This window comes from Cnephaeus nilssonii (assembly GCF_951640355.1).
Source record: "Cnephaeus nilssonii genome assembly, chromosome: 5".
In the NCBI taxonomy this organism is placed as follows: domain Eukaryota; kingdom Metazoa; phylum Chordata; class Mammalia; order Chiroptera; family Vespertilionidae; genus Cnephaeus; species Cnephaeus nilssonii.
Window position 1 is genome coordinate 26,536,927 of NC_137076.1, and position 15,525 is coordinate 26,552,451.

General features: G+C 39.5%; 1 protein-coding gene across 1 annotated transcript; it reads left to right on the forward strand.

Annotated features, from left to right (window-relative positions):
* Nucleotides 1-6,645: 6,645 nt before the first annotated feature.
* LOC307100592 (uncharacterized protein) lies at nt 6,646-14,035 on the forward strand (the record flags this gene model as incomplete). The annotated part of the gene is given in 6 exon segments (XM_079773068.1): nt 6,646-6,684; nt 6,687-7,002; nt 7,005-7,145; nt 7,148-7,489; nt 7,492-7,606; nt 13,093-14,035. Coding segments are annotated over 6 exon segments (1,896 nt in total).
* Between the last annotated feature and the right edge of the window lie 1,490 nt (nt 14,036-15,525).

A 15,525-nucleotide genomic window follows, 5' to 3' on the forward strand; every position in this document is an offset into this window, starting at 1 on the left:
TAATGTTATGTGTGGGTCAGGGGCATCCAATTGAGTTTTAAAATAGTGGTATGGTATTTCCAGTGGCTGTGTGATTCTAATTGTGCCTGTAGATTGTTAAGTCTCCCAAGTCATTATGAATGAACTTAACTCTATTTTCATTTTCATTACTCAGGGATAGCAAAGGACCATGTCCTCAGCAAAGGGAATATTTTTCCTTTTACTGGCAACTACATCCTTAGGATTCCACTTTGTAACCATCATTCCTTCTTTGTAATCATGGAAGTCTGTCCTTGACCTCCTATTGTCTTATTCAATACTAGAAGCCAAGTGCACAAAATTCGTGCACTGGTAGGGTCCGCAGCAGCTGCTAGCTGCTGGCCAGGACCTCCCTCCCTTCCCCTGGGCAGCCCCACCACCTGGTTGAATTCCCGGTCGAGTGGGTAATTTGAATACTACGCTTTTATAATATAGAATACTTAGATATCTTTGTACATATCAATTTTTCCTTAAAAGATACTATACATATTTGCAGAGGTAGAAGTCTGAGCTTTCTGAGAAACTATCCAATAACTTATTTAATTTAACCACTACTCCATATAGCCTACCAGCTTCACTATAGTGAATTGAGTATCTAATTGGCTTAGTTTATCATTACACTTTTCCTCCTACCATAGCATTCTAAAATGTGCCAACACTCACATGTCCTTCTTCACTTTCCTATACTCCTGCTATTTGGTCATTTGGGATCACCAAAGTTATCTGATGCCATTTAGGAACACACACATAATTAGCATACTTGCCTTGATTGAGACAGGAGAGGCTTCACCCTTTCCGCCATAAAATGGCATTACATTTTTGGAATTGTATATTATTAGTAAGCACACTATCCTAATAATGGTTGAAATCCTTTGTTAAAAAAAATGATCAAACCTTTCTTGACTTCCAAACTTCCCTTAGGTCCCACACGTGGTCTAGAGATGAATGTTTGGCCATTTCCAAGAAGGAACACAAGCACAGAGATTCTGAGATTTCCACACACTCCACATGGAGGGCATGAAAGATTCAGGACTCAAAAATGGATCTCCTTAATCCTGCACCAGGGCACTGTTACCTCCATGTTAGCTAAGGAGTGGTTCTTTCAAACCTACTTGGTCCCCAATGTGAAAGGGAGGGAGAAGAACTGATTTATCCCCTTTTGGTTCAGTGAGTTCACCTGTGAATTAGGAAATATGTCAGTTATTTACATGTGCCATAATGTCACAAACATTGTGGATTTTATGGTTTTCAATAAATAGTCAAGCATTGTACAGTCCAATTTTGAAATCCAAAATGGTAAATAAATTTCTATGAAGATGAAAATTTCATGTGGAGCTTTCATGGAATGGTTATCATAAAACAGACTTCAACGATACTTTCAAATTCATACACTTATAGTAAAAGGTTGAAGTTAATAGAAAATGATAGAAAATGATTTTTGTATTGGAACAAGAAATACTGTCAATTAGGCGTTAGTTAAATTGGAGAAGAAACCTCAGTTCCCCAAGATATGTTATTAGTGCTGGGGCCCCGCCAGCAGGCGAGGGGATCCCAGGGCAGGTGCTAGGCGTGGAAGCCATGGGGGCATAGGCTACCAAGGAGACAGAACTGAACCTCACATCACCCTGCTTGGCCCCAGAGGATGGCTGGTTAGCCAGAGACGGGTAAGGTTCCTCAGGGAAGGAACAACCTAATACAGGCACATTCGCAGAGGGGCCTTCAGGAGAGAACTTGGGGGTCAAAAGAGGTGGGGCACAGACCTTCACCACCCCCAACTTTGCAGGGCCTGAACCCTCACCCCTTTGAGGGAGGTCTCCTGCCCCCATGGCTGCTTCACTTCCCATGCCCAGCTAAAATCGGGACCCAGGTAACAGATAGAGACTTGGCTGACAGCAGCTGCCCTCTCACTGCAACAAGACTTGTTTGAATTGTCTTGTACCCATGGTGTGGGGAAGTGGGTTTTTGATATCTAAATCCAGCCTAGCACCAGGAATGCTCACGGCCTACTCAAGAAGGCAAATAATCCTTTCCACTAATATTTACAGGGTAAAATAAGATTGTTGTTAGTGTATTAAATTTGACAGTAAAATAGTAGTCAAAATTTCAGACTATTTTCAATTGGCTAATTGAAATAAGCGAATATCAAGAAAAATTAATTGTACTGGACAAAAAGCTGTTCCTAAAGTGTTAACTAAAATTTTTATTGGTAGTTCATCTCATGGTAAAATTGCGTAATATGTAATGAGCCTAAAGCAGTCATATTTATTGCAAAAAAATGTAAATTTAAAAGCTATCAAGATTACATTATAAAATGTCCAAAAGCCTCCTAATATTTAGATAAAAAAAAGGGGGGGATAATAGAAGAATGTCATGTAAGGAAAAATATCCTTTAAGTAAATTACATCTAGAAAATTTTTACTTTAGAAAATTAACTTTTCATTTGTAATGCTAACAGCAAGACACCCATGAAAAACATACATGCTGTCAAAACAAGCCAAAGGAAATTCGTCTGGGCAAAAAATGAAAAAGGATCCCAAGTCAAATTTATAGAAAAGATTCCTTTATTAACTTTTGGTCGAGAATATGTTTGTATATTTTCAGAAAACAACTCCAAGACCATGTTGATTCAGGCAACAGAGAGGAATTGACAGGATTGTTCCAGCCATGAAGATAGAAGAGAAACAGTCCAGAGGTGGGAGACGCTGACGAAGCCTCACCATACTAGCAGTCAGCATCTGTGCATCACTGCAGGTTGCCCAGACCAAACCAGAGAGGGTCGGACCTGCATTACCACCATTTGTCCACCATCCAGAACTGAAATATCATTGCTGACATGTACACATAAGGAACAGTTTGACATTAAAATTAGGACTAAAAGAACTGTTGGCCCAGAAAGAAACTCACTACAGACTGATGCATTTGCCTCTCAGCATAACCATTATTACTTGTCTCATTTTCGTTTCTTATGAATGTGTTTCTAGTATCACATGCTCTCACTCATCTAGGGGAAATAATGAACAACATAAACTGATGAACAAAAACAGACCCAGAGACAGGGAAGCATCGATCAGACTGTCAAACCTTAGAGGGAAGGTATCAGAGGGTGGGGGTAAGGGGGAGAGATAAACCAAAGGACTTGTAGGCATGCATATAAGCCTAACCAGTGGTTAAGGACAACAGGGGTGTGGGGACATGCGTAGGGAGGGGTTTGGGATGGAAATGGGGGGATGAGGACAAATATGTGATACCTTAATCAATAAAGAAATTAAAAATAAAAAAAATATCTTTCCAAGAAAAAATAAAAATAAAAAATAAATTGCACATGTACCAATTTGTTGGGAAGCACAAGAGACTTGGTTGGAAAGTTGTAAGGAGGACCTTCTGATAAAAGGGAAGTGTGTGGAAGGCTGCCTGCTCTGTTTATTGGCATTCCAACCTAAAGGAGATTCAGGGGAGTGTGGAAGGCAGTGCCCCTAATTATTCCTTGACTCTTCCAAATAAGTCTGTGTGCATTCAAACCATCAGGTGTTTACTGGAATCCTTAATCTTAATCCCTGAATGTCCTTGCTAGAGGACAATGTAAACACATGTGTCCTCCCAAGATTACTCACCCTAATGCTTGTATCTAAAGATAAAAATTCCCATAAAGGCCTAATAAGGCAGGCAATAGAGGCTGCTCTGGTCACTAGAGCCAGGGAACCCCTTAGCCCTCTCTTTCACAGTCAAACTGTGTCAGAGTTATCTGTTCATCCTTAGTTCAGAGGCTGCAGATTAGCCCGGCACCAATTATTAGAAGTTGAAATATTAATCACCACTAACTTATCAATACAAATTCTCACTTGTGTGAAATCAAGAGAGATGCAAGAATTTTCATGGAATTGTGGTATGAAGAAACTGATATAAATAATAATATAATAGAAATATAAAATATATAATGTAAAATAAATAGGTAATATAAAAATAAAATGTATTAAATTATAAATATATGTTAAATATATTTTTACATTAATCAAATTTATATTAAAATGTATAGACATAAATTTATAAACCAAATAAAATGAAGTCTTCCCTCACATAATAATGTGTATCAGTAAAATGTTTAAGGTCAATGTATGTACTGCATAAAGAAACTTGAACACACTGTTGTGGTAAGGAGTACATTTAAGTGATAATGTGTATAGTATACTGGTTAGGCAAGGTTTTAAGAAAACTGCTTATGGGTACATAAGTCAACATTGACAAAAAAGAAAAATGCCCACCAAACCAATGACACTGGTTGCCTTTGGGCAATGAGTATATATAGAAATGGGATTGAATTAAGATACCAATAAAAATAAAAATTTATCAGTAATGTTTCAAATCTCTCCACAACATGAGATGTGAAGGAAATATTGTTAAATGTTTATATTTTTAATGTGGGTGGTGGGTATTAATGCCAGTAATAATAGGTAATATCAAAGGAGTATTACCTAAGTGTTTGGTAGTATTCTAAGGCAGTGTTTCTCAATTCCGGCTACACCCCAGGACAACCAAGAATCTCATATGTAGAGCTGCTGCATAAATTGGTTCTAGGCTGCGGCCACAGTCTCTGTATATTTTGAAAGAAACACAGGCAAATCTATCAATCAACTGGAAATAAGAATCACTGGTTTAAGCAACGTAAGTGATTTTTTAAACTTTCTTACAATAATATTTAAAGATAGCTTCAATTATTATCTCAATTTTACACCAGCGGAAACTGCCCAGATATATTTACATTGTTCTATTTTGCATTTTTTCTCAATTGAATCATAGTGTGATCTGTCAAAATAATAAACTTTCTGGTAGCTGAAGAAAGAGAATTTCAATCACTGTGTCAGAAAAGATTGATATGAATATCTACTATCTAGGCACTAGAGGCCTGGTGCCCGGAATTATGCACCGGTGGGGTCCCTTGTCCTGGCCTCTGGGGATCAGGCCGAAACCGGCTGTCCGACATCCATGAGGGGTCCTGGATTGCAAGAGGGCGCAGGCCAGGCCTAAAGACCCCACAGGTGCACAATCAGGGCCAGGGAGCAACCGTGGGAGGTCTCAAGGATGTCGGGCCCATCTTGCACAGCCCCAATCAGCCAGACCCCAGCAGCAAGCTAACCTACCGGTTGGAGCCCCGTTGTCAGTGAGTGTCATAGCGACTGGTCGAGTAGTCAAGCAAATGGTCAGACACTTACAATATTAGGCTTTTATTATGCAAGATAAAAAATCTTGGGCTTAGACCTCACAGTGGGACCTCCCCAATGCTAAACTCCTCAACTATAAATAGGAGGGATTATGATCAGAAAAACAAAAGTAACAGTCCTATATGAAAAGCTGTTCAACATCACTATCCATCAGGGAAATGGAAATAAAAATCACAAAAGTATATAACCTCACACCTATCAGAATGGATATTATAAAAAAGAAAATCTTATATGTGGTATCTAATCAATACAATAAACTGATGAGGAAAATATATCCAGGGACATAGAAGCATGGAACAGACTGATAAATCTCAGAAGGAAGGTAGTGGTGGGTGGGGTGGGTAGGGTGGGTGGGGAAAGATTAACCAAATGATTTATATGCATATATGCATAACCCATGGACACAGAGAACAGTGTAGTGAAGGCCTGGGGAGGGGCGTAGGGGTCTAGAGTGGAGGAGGTTAATGGGGAAAAAAGGGTGACATTTGTAATACTATCAACAAAAAAGATAAATTAAGGTGAAAAAAGACACATTTTGGGGAGGATGTGGAGAAAAGGGAACCCTGGTACACTGTTGGTGTGAATAAATATCATATAGGCATTATAATAAACAATATGGAGGCTCCTCAAAAAATTTTAAACTAGTACTACTTGAAAAAAGGACTTTAAAATGACTTAAAGGATACCTCTCATGCTTGAGTCATCACTTATTTCTATGAAGGAGAAACAGAAAACCAAAGAATGGTAAAACTCCTGAAGATAACTATCACATAAAAACATTTTCTGATTATGAACATTGAACTTTCATTTAGAATCCAGATTACACAATCCTGTTTTTTATACAGTGTTGAAATACTCTAAATAAAGGAACTATCTAGCTAGCATTGTATTTTAATAAAAGAAGGTATATTTAGCTACTTCTTAATTTCTTAAAATTAGAATGATTTTTTCCTTAAAGGGGGATGGGTATTTCTCATTATATTTATTTACACACACACACACACACACACACACACACACACACACACACACACACACATTAAAGAAGTAGCTGTGTTTTCCTGTGATTATGACTTTGTTATCCCTAATGTTCTTGCTCCTCTGATACTTTTCAATGGAGTTTCTGGACAGTAAAGTGTATATAGAAAGAGGTGAATAACATGGAATCCAATAAGGAAAGATAATAGTGTGGTGAAGGCCTGGGTCTGGGGGGGGGGCAGGCTGGAAGGGTCAATATGGGGGTGGGGACAAGTGTACATCTGTAATGCTTTCAACAATAAAAAAAAAAAGAAAATAAAGAAACAGTCCTAATTAAATAGGATTTGTCATACTGAGAAATATTGGTAAAGGTACTGGGGTATATGACCTCAGGAGTGAATAGCTTGAAAACAGAATATGCATAGTATTCTGTATGCTCATTTACTTATTTTCCTTTTCCCAATCCTCTTCTAAAGGTGCCCTGGCTACATAGAACCACAAAATCTATCACACGTCTCAGAATTCTTCCTCCTGGGTCTCTCCAATGACCTGGAACTGCAGCCTCTGCTCTTGGGACTCTTCCAGTCTATGTACCTGGTTGCCGTGTTGGGGAACATGCTCATCATCCTGACTGTCAGCTCTGACTCCCACCTGCACACCCCCATGTACTTCTTCCTCTGCAACCTGTCCTTGGCTGACATCGGTTTCATTTCTACCACTGTTCCAAAGATGATTGTGGGCATCCAGACTCACAGCAGAGTCATCTCCTATGGGGGCTGCCTGATACAGATGTCTTTTTTATTCTTTTTGGATGTATGGATGGCATGCTTTTGACTGTCATGGCTTATGACCGGTTTGTGGCCATCTGTCACCCTCTGCACTACTCAGCCACCATGAACCCACGCCTCTGCTGCTTCTTAGTTTTGGTGTCATTTTTATCAGCCTTTTGGACTCCCAGCTGCATACTTTAATTGTGTTACAACTTACCTGCTTTAAAGATGTAAACATTTCTAATTTCTTCTGTGATCCTTCTCAACTCTTTCATCTTGCCTGCTCTGACACCATCACCAATGACATAGTCATGTATTTTGTTGGCGCCATCTCTGGTTTTCTCCCTATCTCAGGGATATTTTTCTCTTACTATAAAATTGTTTCTTCCATTCTGAGAGTTCCATCGATAGGTGGGAAGTATAAAGCCTTCTCCACCTGTGGCTCTCACCTGTCAGTTGTTTGCTTATTTTATGGAACAGCTATTGGAGGTTACCTTGGATCAGCACTGTTGCCTTCCCCAGGAAGGACATGGAGCCCTCAGTCATGTACACTGTAGTCACCCCCATGCTGAACCATTTCATTTACAGTCTGAGGAACAGGGACATTAAGAGTGCCCTATGGAGGCTCTACAGCAGAACAGACTACTCTTAAAACCTCTGTAATCCCTTTTGGAGTATAGTTAGAAAATCTAGCAAAACCAAACATGTAGACCAGTGAACACTGTTTCCTTAGTCATATTGTGTTTAGTCTCATGGTTCTCATTCCTCTCCATGCTTCAAATATGAACTTTACTTCTTTTGCATTGAATTGGCAGAGTAACCTGGGATCCTTTGTATATCATCATAATTGCATAATAAATGCATGGACTGTGGTATCCAGTTGAAATGTACAATTTTCTTAATAAATACTTAAATGTTACATCTTTCCCCATGGTTTTGTTGCATTTTCCATACACACTTGCATCTGCCAAATCTATGTAATCAGGAAACTTCTGAGAATGCAGTTCACTGGTTTTTAATTGTGGATTTTGTTGGAACCCTGTGGGGAGTTTTATAAATACTGATGACCGGGTCAGTTGGAGGAGTTCATCAAGATGTGACTGCCAGTGGACCCAGAGCTGGATCTGGGGAATCAGAGACTCGTCCCCTTCCCCTGTCCTTGGAATGTCCATTTCACTTGCCTACCTTTCTCCAGAAGCTGGCCCAAGGAGATACCCTTGAGCTAGTTATGTTTTGTTGAGACCATCTAGATGTTATACATCACTGAACCCAGTTAAGGCCTTTATTGTATATAAACTTTTAAAATTTGGTGGGCAGGTGTATAGATACACTTTTCTTGTGGCCCCCCCCCATACTGGCCTTGCATATAAATTCACTGGTTTATGAAAACTGCCACCTCCCAGTCTGTAGTGATCTTTCTTTGGTCTCTCCCTGCTTTGCATGCATGGGGGGCTGGCTCAGATTTCACCTGGAAGTTCCTTAGACTTAGAACCAACAGAGTCTCCCTTGTCAAATATTAGTGGCCTGTGTATGCAGTGGTTTATTTCTGGGCTCTTGTCTCTGTGCCATCGGTCTCTGTGTCCATTTTTAATCCATTAAACATCCCATTGTGGCAATCCCTGCTCTTCCTCTTTGTTTTTAGCTGTGACTTTATGTCTAAGCTTTGCCATCCTCTGGGTGGAGTGAAATAAAACAGGTCTTTCCTATGGGGCACTAAAAAGCTTGGGAAACTAGTTGCTCACTCTACTCTCCCTTCTTCCACCAGGTTAACAACTCTTTCTAGCTTGGAGCTGCCTGTTGTTGCTGAATAGTGAGGTCTGGGCGATGTCATGATGATGGAACTATGAAGGTGCTCGCTGTTTCCTTTTGTGTGTTTATTCTCAGGTGTTTTGTTCCACAGTGTTGCTGATGTTTCATAAAGACTCTTGAGCTATGCCAGATCTGCTTTTGTTCATGGATCTAATTGTTGATCTTTGCCTGGCAACAGAGACTGGTGTCTCCTACATCACCAACTTGTTTTTGCCACATTTTCTTCCTATCAGTTAATGACAGACCGATCTCTATATTCCTCACCCAGAGTTATCTGATGCAGGAGGACTGCATGAGTAGGATGTGGGAGGTTGTGAAGTACCATCATTCCCATACTCATGTTATCAATTGGAAAAAAATAACAACAACGAAATAGGCCCAAAACACACTATATAAATTTTAGGATCTGTGGTCATAAACCTGAAGAAAAATTCATCCTGGAATAGGTTAAGCTCTTCTCAATGACAGAAATCAGAAGCCATTGGAGACATTTGTTGAATCTGGGCACAGAATGGCTGCAGCTTGATGTGAGGGACCCTGGTGATGGAAGGGAAACCATGCTGGCTTTTTCGGACTGCGTGTCCTGAGAGAACATGGTAGGGTCTGGGGAAACACCAAAACAGAGGCAATTTCTATTCATGTGCCAGTTTATCTGCAGAAAATTTTGCTGAGAGCATTGTGTTTAATGGATTGTGGACTATCTGGGAAGCAGAGCCATTTCTCCAATGTTGTGGTGCTTAGAGACCAATGTCCTGATAGAGTTGAGGCCTGCATGGTGGGCAGATTCCAATATGCTCCCAATGACATCCGCTCCTGTGTTCACGCTGTTGTGGAGACTGATCCTGTTGAGTGTGTCTTGGGCCTAGTGACTTGCTTCCAACCAACACAACATGGCAAAACTGATGAGATGTCACTTCTGATATTAGGGTATAAAAAGACTTTATATTCCTGGCCCTTGTCTCTTGTAACCTGTCCGCATGGAAGCCACAGCCATGCATGAGCTTCTCTGTGAGAGGCCCATTAGGCAGACGACTGAGCAAGGCCTCTGGCCAACAGGCCACAAGGAGCTCCCTCCTTTAAAACGTGTGTGGGATTGGAAATAGATCAACCCCAGTCAAACTTTGAGGGGCCTGCAGCCCTTGCTAAAACTTTGATTGCACTCTTGTTGGGTACCCTGCTTGGTTTAAGAGGAAGTCAGTAGTGTTTTAGTGTACCCAAAACATCAATGAACAAGAATAATCAGAACTTGGACTGTCACTTAAATAAGCAAACAATCCCTTACTTGACTCTGGGTGCTGAACACACAATACAATATACAGGTGACATATTATCGAATAGTACTTCTGAAACCAATATAATTGTGTTAATCAATGTCATCCCCACTAAGTTCAAGAAAAGAAAAAAGAAGTGAAAAAAGAGATCAGAAATGCATTGTGCTGCAAATAGCACCTTGCACACAGTAAATCCCAATATACAATACTTATGTCTATTAAAAGTAAAACCTATAAAGCAACAAACAGACTTTCAAATTACAGGGGGAAAGTTAAGGAGGGGGGGGAGATAAGAAATCAAACGAAGGACTTGTATTCATGCATATAAGCATAAACAATGGACGCAAAACTCTGGGGGGTGAGGGCATATGTGGGTGTGGGGTGGGAAGGGTAATGGTAAGATATGTACACATATAATACTTCAATAAAAAATTTTAAAAAATAAAAAATAAAAAAGAAATTATGTAAAAAAAAAAAAGTAAAACCTAAAAAAGAGAAATAGACTTTTTTTTTAAAGACACAAGATTTAACAAAGAAAATGGAAAGAGTTAAAAGTTCTTGTTAGAGAAGGCCTAATTGTCCCTAATTTACATGGTTAATACAATGATTTTGCAGATGTCAAACTCAAAAATTCATAAATAAAAAAGGGTCTGCATTCTATGTTAAGAATCTTGAAATTGGAAGTCAGAAGCAAAGTGTACAGATGCACTTTCTCCTGAGAAGAGGGAAGTCCCAGACCCTCCTAAGTACATTCACTATTCTCCATTTCCTCTTTGTTAATATTAGGAAGTCCTCCGAGGTTAGGAAAACAATGGACCAATTTCACTAATTATGAGCTCTGTGCATTGAGCGCTCAAGGCCATACAGCCTGCCAGTCCCAGTTAAGAGTCAGGTGTGTGGCTCTTCCTCCCAGAATTGAGACCTGCTTCAGGAGATCCATGGCTGAGGCTGTCTTCACACCAGTCCTGAGAACAGAGCCTCAGGCCTCTCATTACCTGGCAAAAGACAGCAGTGGATCCAAACTCCTAGGTCATGACTCAGCAGAGAGACAGCACAAACCAGTGAGTGGCAAGGGATATGGTGGATGGAGGGGGAATTATTGAGAAACTTGTTTCCTCATTATCAAGGCAGCAGGACAGCTCAGATAGCCAGATGGGAGGGCATCGATAAGCAGAGTTACAGCTCAGAGGCCTATGAAGTTTACGTTATTTTTTCCATTGGGGATTTTAGAACTCTCATTCAGAGTTCTGCTCTCAATCAGAATTGTGCCAGATTCAGAGGTCTGAGCTATGTAGCTTCCATAGTCACCTGCATAATACCTTCAACATCAGGGTATACAACTACTGTTATTTTAGAGTTAAGGAAAGGAGTAAAATATTCCTATTCAATTTGTACCCACGTCCTTGGGTAAAAAGGGTGGAGTAAGATTTGGATAGTGAGATGCTATTCACAGGACACAGGGTGCAGAAGGATGTCTTTCCCTACAATTTAGGTTCACATGGCTATTGAGCTCTTGAAATGTGGCTAGTCCCAACTGAGATGTGCTGTCCTTATAGTAGTAAAGCACCGGATTTTGAAGACATATATAAAAAGACTTTAACATATCTCAATTGTGTATATTGGTAAAACTATGTTTTTGGTATAATGGGTTAAATCAAATATGAAAATTAAAATAAACCAAAAAGACCTCCTGGCCAACCTATTCAGTCTCTCCTTTCTCTTTCCAGGTCACCCCAGGCAGCATGCCTGTGGGGATGCAACTGAGTCTCATTTATTTCTGATTGCCCAGCACCCACACTGTGGTTGGCACAGAGTAGGCAACTAAAACAAACAAAAACATTTATACAATCTGTTACATATTGATTCCATGTTGTTAGTGGATAATAACACAGCATAGTCCATATGGTGACACACACTGGCAGTTATTCTGCCTGGGCTTTCATCACTACTGGGGATGTCTTATGACTAAAGAAATGAATGATATTCGTCATTTTCCTCCAAGCATCCTTCCTAGAATGACTAATTGAAGCTGATGAGGGGGCTTTGAGAACTTCTGATTTGTAGTTAACTTGGACTGAAGATTTTTTTTATTTGTTTGTTTATTTTGCTCTTTAGATTATGCATACAAGTGAAATCATATGTTAATGGTCTATCTCTGACTTATTTCGCTTAGTATAATACCCTCTAGGTCCATCTATTCTGTCACAAAAGGTGAGATATCATTCTTTTCTGCACACTAAAATATGGACTCATACAGTTTATTACACAGAGTTATGCATACTCATTTAAATTAGTGTTTCAAATTTCTTCAGAGATATTCCCTGAAGTGAAATTGTTGAGTCATAAGACAATTTAATTTTTTTAGGAACTTCCACAATATTTTCCATAGTGGTTGCACCAATCTGTATTCCCATCAATGAACTAGGGTTCCTTTTTCTCCACATCCTCACCAACAGGCTTTCTTATCAGCTAGTCTGTGAACAGAATGAGAAGACAGACAAATGGTTTACAAACTGTTAGTAGCCAAACATCACACACACAAAAATGGACTCAGACAGTTTATTACATAGTTCTTATAGCGTGCTTATAAATACTACAAATCTAACGAATTAATCACCCTGCATTTGGATAAAATAAAGTACATTTAAATGCTTATTAGTGTCCTTGAACTAATAATTACAATAATAAAAAGCATTTTGTTGGGAAAGATGGATAGTTCTCATTCCGTTTTTTTATTTCTTAGGAGGGTACTGATAAGCTTGTGTGTGCTTATGGATTTATAAACACCTAAATAACCTTACTTCTCTCATTTATTTGGCCCATCCTTTCCAAAGTGTAGCATGCAGTAATAGGCTCATGGAGCAAAATGCAACATGCAAAGAGTTCTAAGAAGAATGTTTGTCATAACCAAGGAATATTACTAAAGGGGCATGGACCTTAAGTGTGAAAACTATGAATTGCTTAAATTCAAAATACAGACACACTAATGTATTGTTTCCTTTATACCAGCTCTCAGGTATTTTCTCAAAGGTGTCTGTGCTGTGTGGAGCCCCAGAATCTAACAGGTGCATTGGAATTCCTCCTTCTGGGCTTCTCAGATGATCCGGAACTGCAGCCTCTAACGTTCAGCCTGTTCCTGGCCATGTACCTGGTCACTCTGCTGGGGAATCTGCTCATCATCCTGGCCATCGGCTCTGACTCCCGCCTGCACACCCCCATGTACTTCTTCCTCTGCAACCTGTCCATGGCTGACATTGGCTTTTCCTCTACCACCGTCCCAAAGGTGCTTTTGGACATTCAAACTCATAGCAGAGTCATCTCCTATGCTGGCTGCCTAACTCAGTTGTCTTCTTTAAATTTTTTTGGGTGTTTGGACAGTGCACTCCTCACTGTGATGGCCTATGATCGGTTTGTTGCTGTCTGTAATCCCCTGCACTACCTGGATATCATGAACCCCCGTGTCTGTAGCCTGCTGCTTCTGCTGTCCTTTTTGATCAGCCTTTTGTACTCCCAACTGCACTGCTTGAATATATCACAGCTTTCCTTTTGCACAAACATAGAAATTCCTCATTTCTTCTGTGACCCTCCTCAACTTCTCCAGCTTGCTTGTAATGATACCTCTACTAATAAAATATTACTCTATTTTATAGGAGCCATCTTTGGCGGCATTCCAGTCTCAGGTATCATTTTCTCTTACTACCAAATTGTTTCCTCCATTCTGAGAATCTCATCGTCAGGTGGAAAGTATAAAGCCTTCTCCACCTGTGGTTCTCACCTGTCAGTTGTTTGTTTATATTATGGGACAGGCCTTGGGTTGTACCTTGGTTCTGCTGTCTCACATTTTTCCAGGAAGGCTGCAGGGGCCTCTGTGGTGTACACTGTGGTCACCCCTATGCTGAACCCTTTCATCTACAGTCTGAGGAACAGGGACATCAAGAGGGCCTTGCAGCGATTCCTCAACAGAATAGCCTAGTCTTAACACGTGAGCCATTGGAGATTTTTTTCTTATTCATTTATTTATAATTAATCTTGTTTGTGGATTAAAAATGACTCAAAGCAAACATTGGTAGTTTGCAAACATACCTTTTTGGTCAGACAATTTTTGCAGCTTACGGTTTTCATTCCATTTGATCTATCATGTCTAAAAATAGTTTATTTGGGCACATCATTGATGGGATTAAGGGAGTATTCTGGGATCCTATGTATGTCATAATCACCACCAAATTGAATTCTATTACAATATGGACTTTTCTGTATTTGTTACCTATGACTCAGGCATTTTTTAAAAATTCACAACTCTTTTTTAATGTGTATGTTATATATGGTTCTCAATCATTTCACTGTCCATGCTCTTTTGTGTGTGTCCGTGCTATTTTTCATAAAACTTTGGCTTTAATCAAATCTATTAGTGCAGGTGTATGAGAGAATGTGTGTCACTGATCTTGAATCTAGGAAGCATCTGATGAGCTTTAAAAATCTTCATGCCTGAGTCCAACAATCATACATTAAGTTTTAACTGAATGGGAGAGTGAAAAGAGTATAATATTTTTAACAGTATCCCAGGTGTGTCTAATATGTATTTAGACACGGCTGAGAACTACTAAATTTTGTCTGACATTTTATTAAAAAAGGATTTGTATGTCTTGGGTTCTTTACTGTTCATGATCAGATAGTGAAGATCTTAAAGTGGTCAGAGCTCAGAAGGAGCAGATATGAAAGAGCTTGCCTTGGTAACAGTGAGATTTCCTCCACTCACACTCTGTGTAATACCTTTTTTTACATATCATCTCCCTCCACACTCCTCAGCTGTCTCTAGGTACTTGATATTAAGCTACAGTTTTTCTGCTCCAAACTTACCCTTTTACACTTTCAGTTGTTGTGCTGTGTTGCGTCCTCTGATTTCCCACCTGGCTTCTCTTTAGATTCTTCCAGTAATTGTCAATAAGAGGAAAGGTTCTTCCAGCCATTTCCCTTGCCCCTTATCCCATGTGGTTGTCACTAAAACCTGCAGTTATGACACTGTATTACCATATTTTTTCATTTATACCTTACATCTTTCAAAAACTATTTAATCATACCTATATTAAACTATTTCCATTAAAAATGACTAGTTTGGCTACTGTCTCCTTACTGAACCCTCAGTGATAAGTCATAATATGGGGAATAAAGCTATGGTGAGATATACAATTGGAAGATTTTAAAGTGAGCTCAGGAAGAAAAGGTAATTGTAATGTTATGTCTGGGTCAGGGGCATACAATTGAGATTTAAAATAGTGGTATGATATTTCCAGTGGCTGTGTGATTCTAATTGTGCCTGTAGATTGTTAAGTCTCCCAAGTCATTATGAATGAACTTAACTCTGTTTTCATTTTCATTACTCAGGGATAGCAAAGGACCATGTCCACAGCAAAGGGGACATTATTCCTTTCACTGTTAACTGCATCCTTAGTATTCCACTTTGTA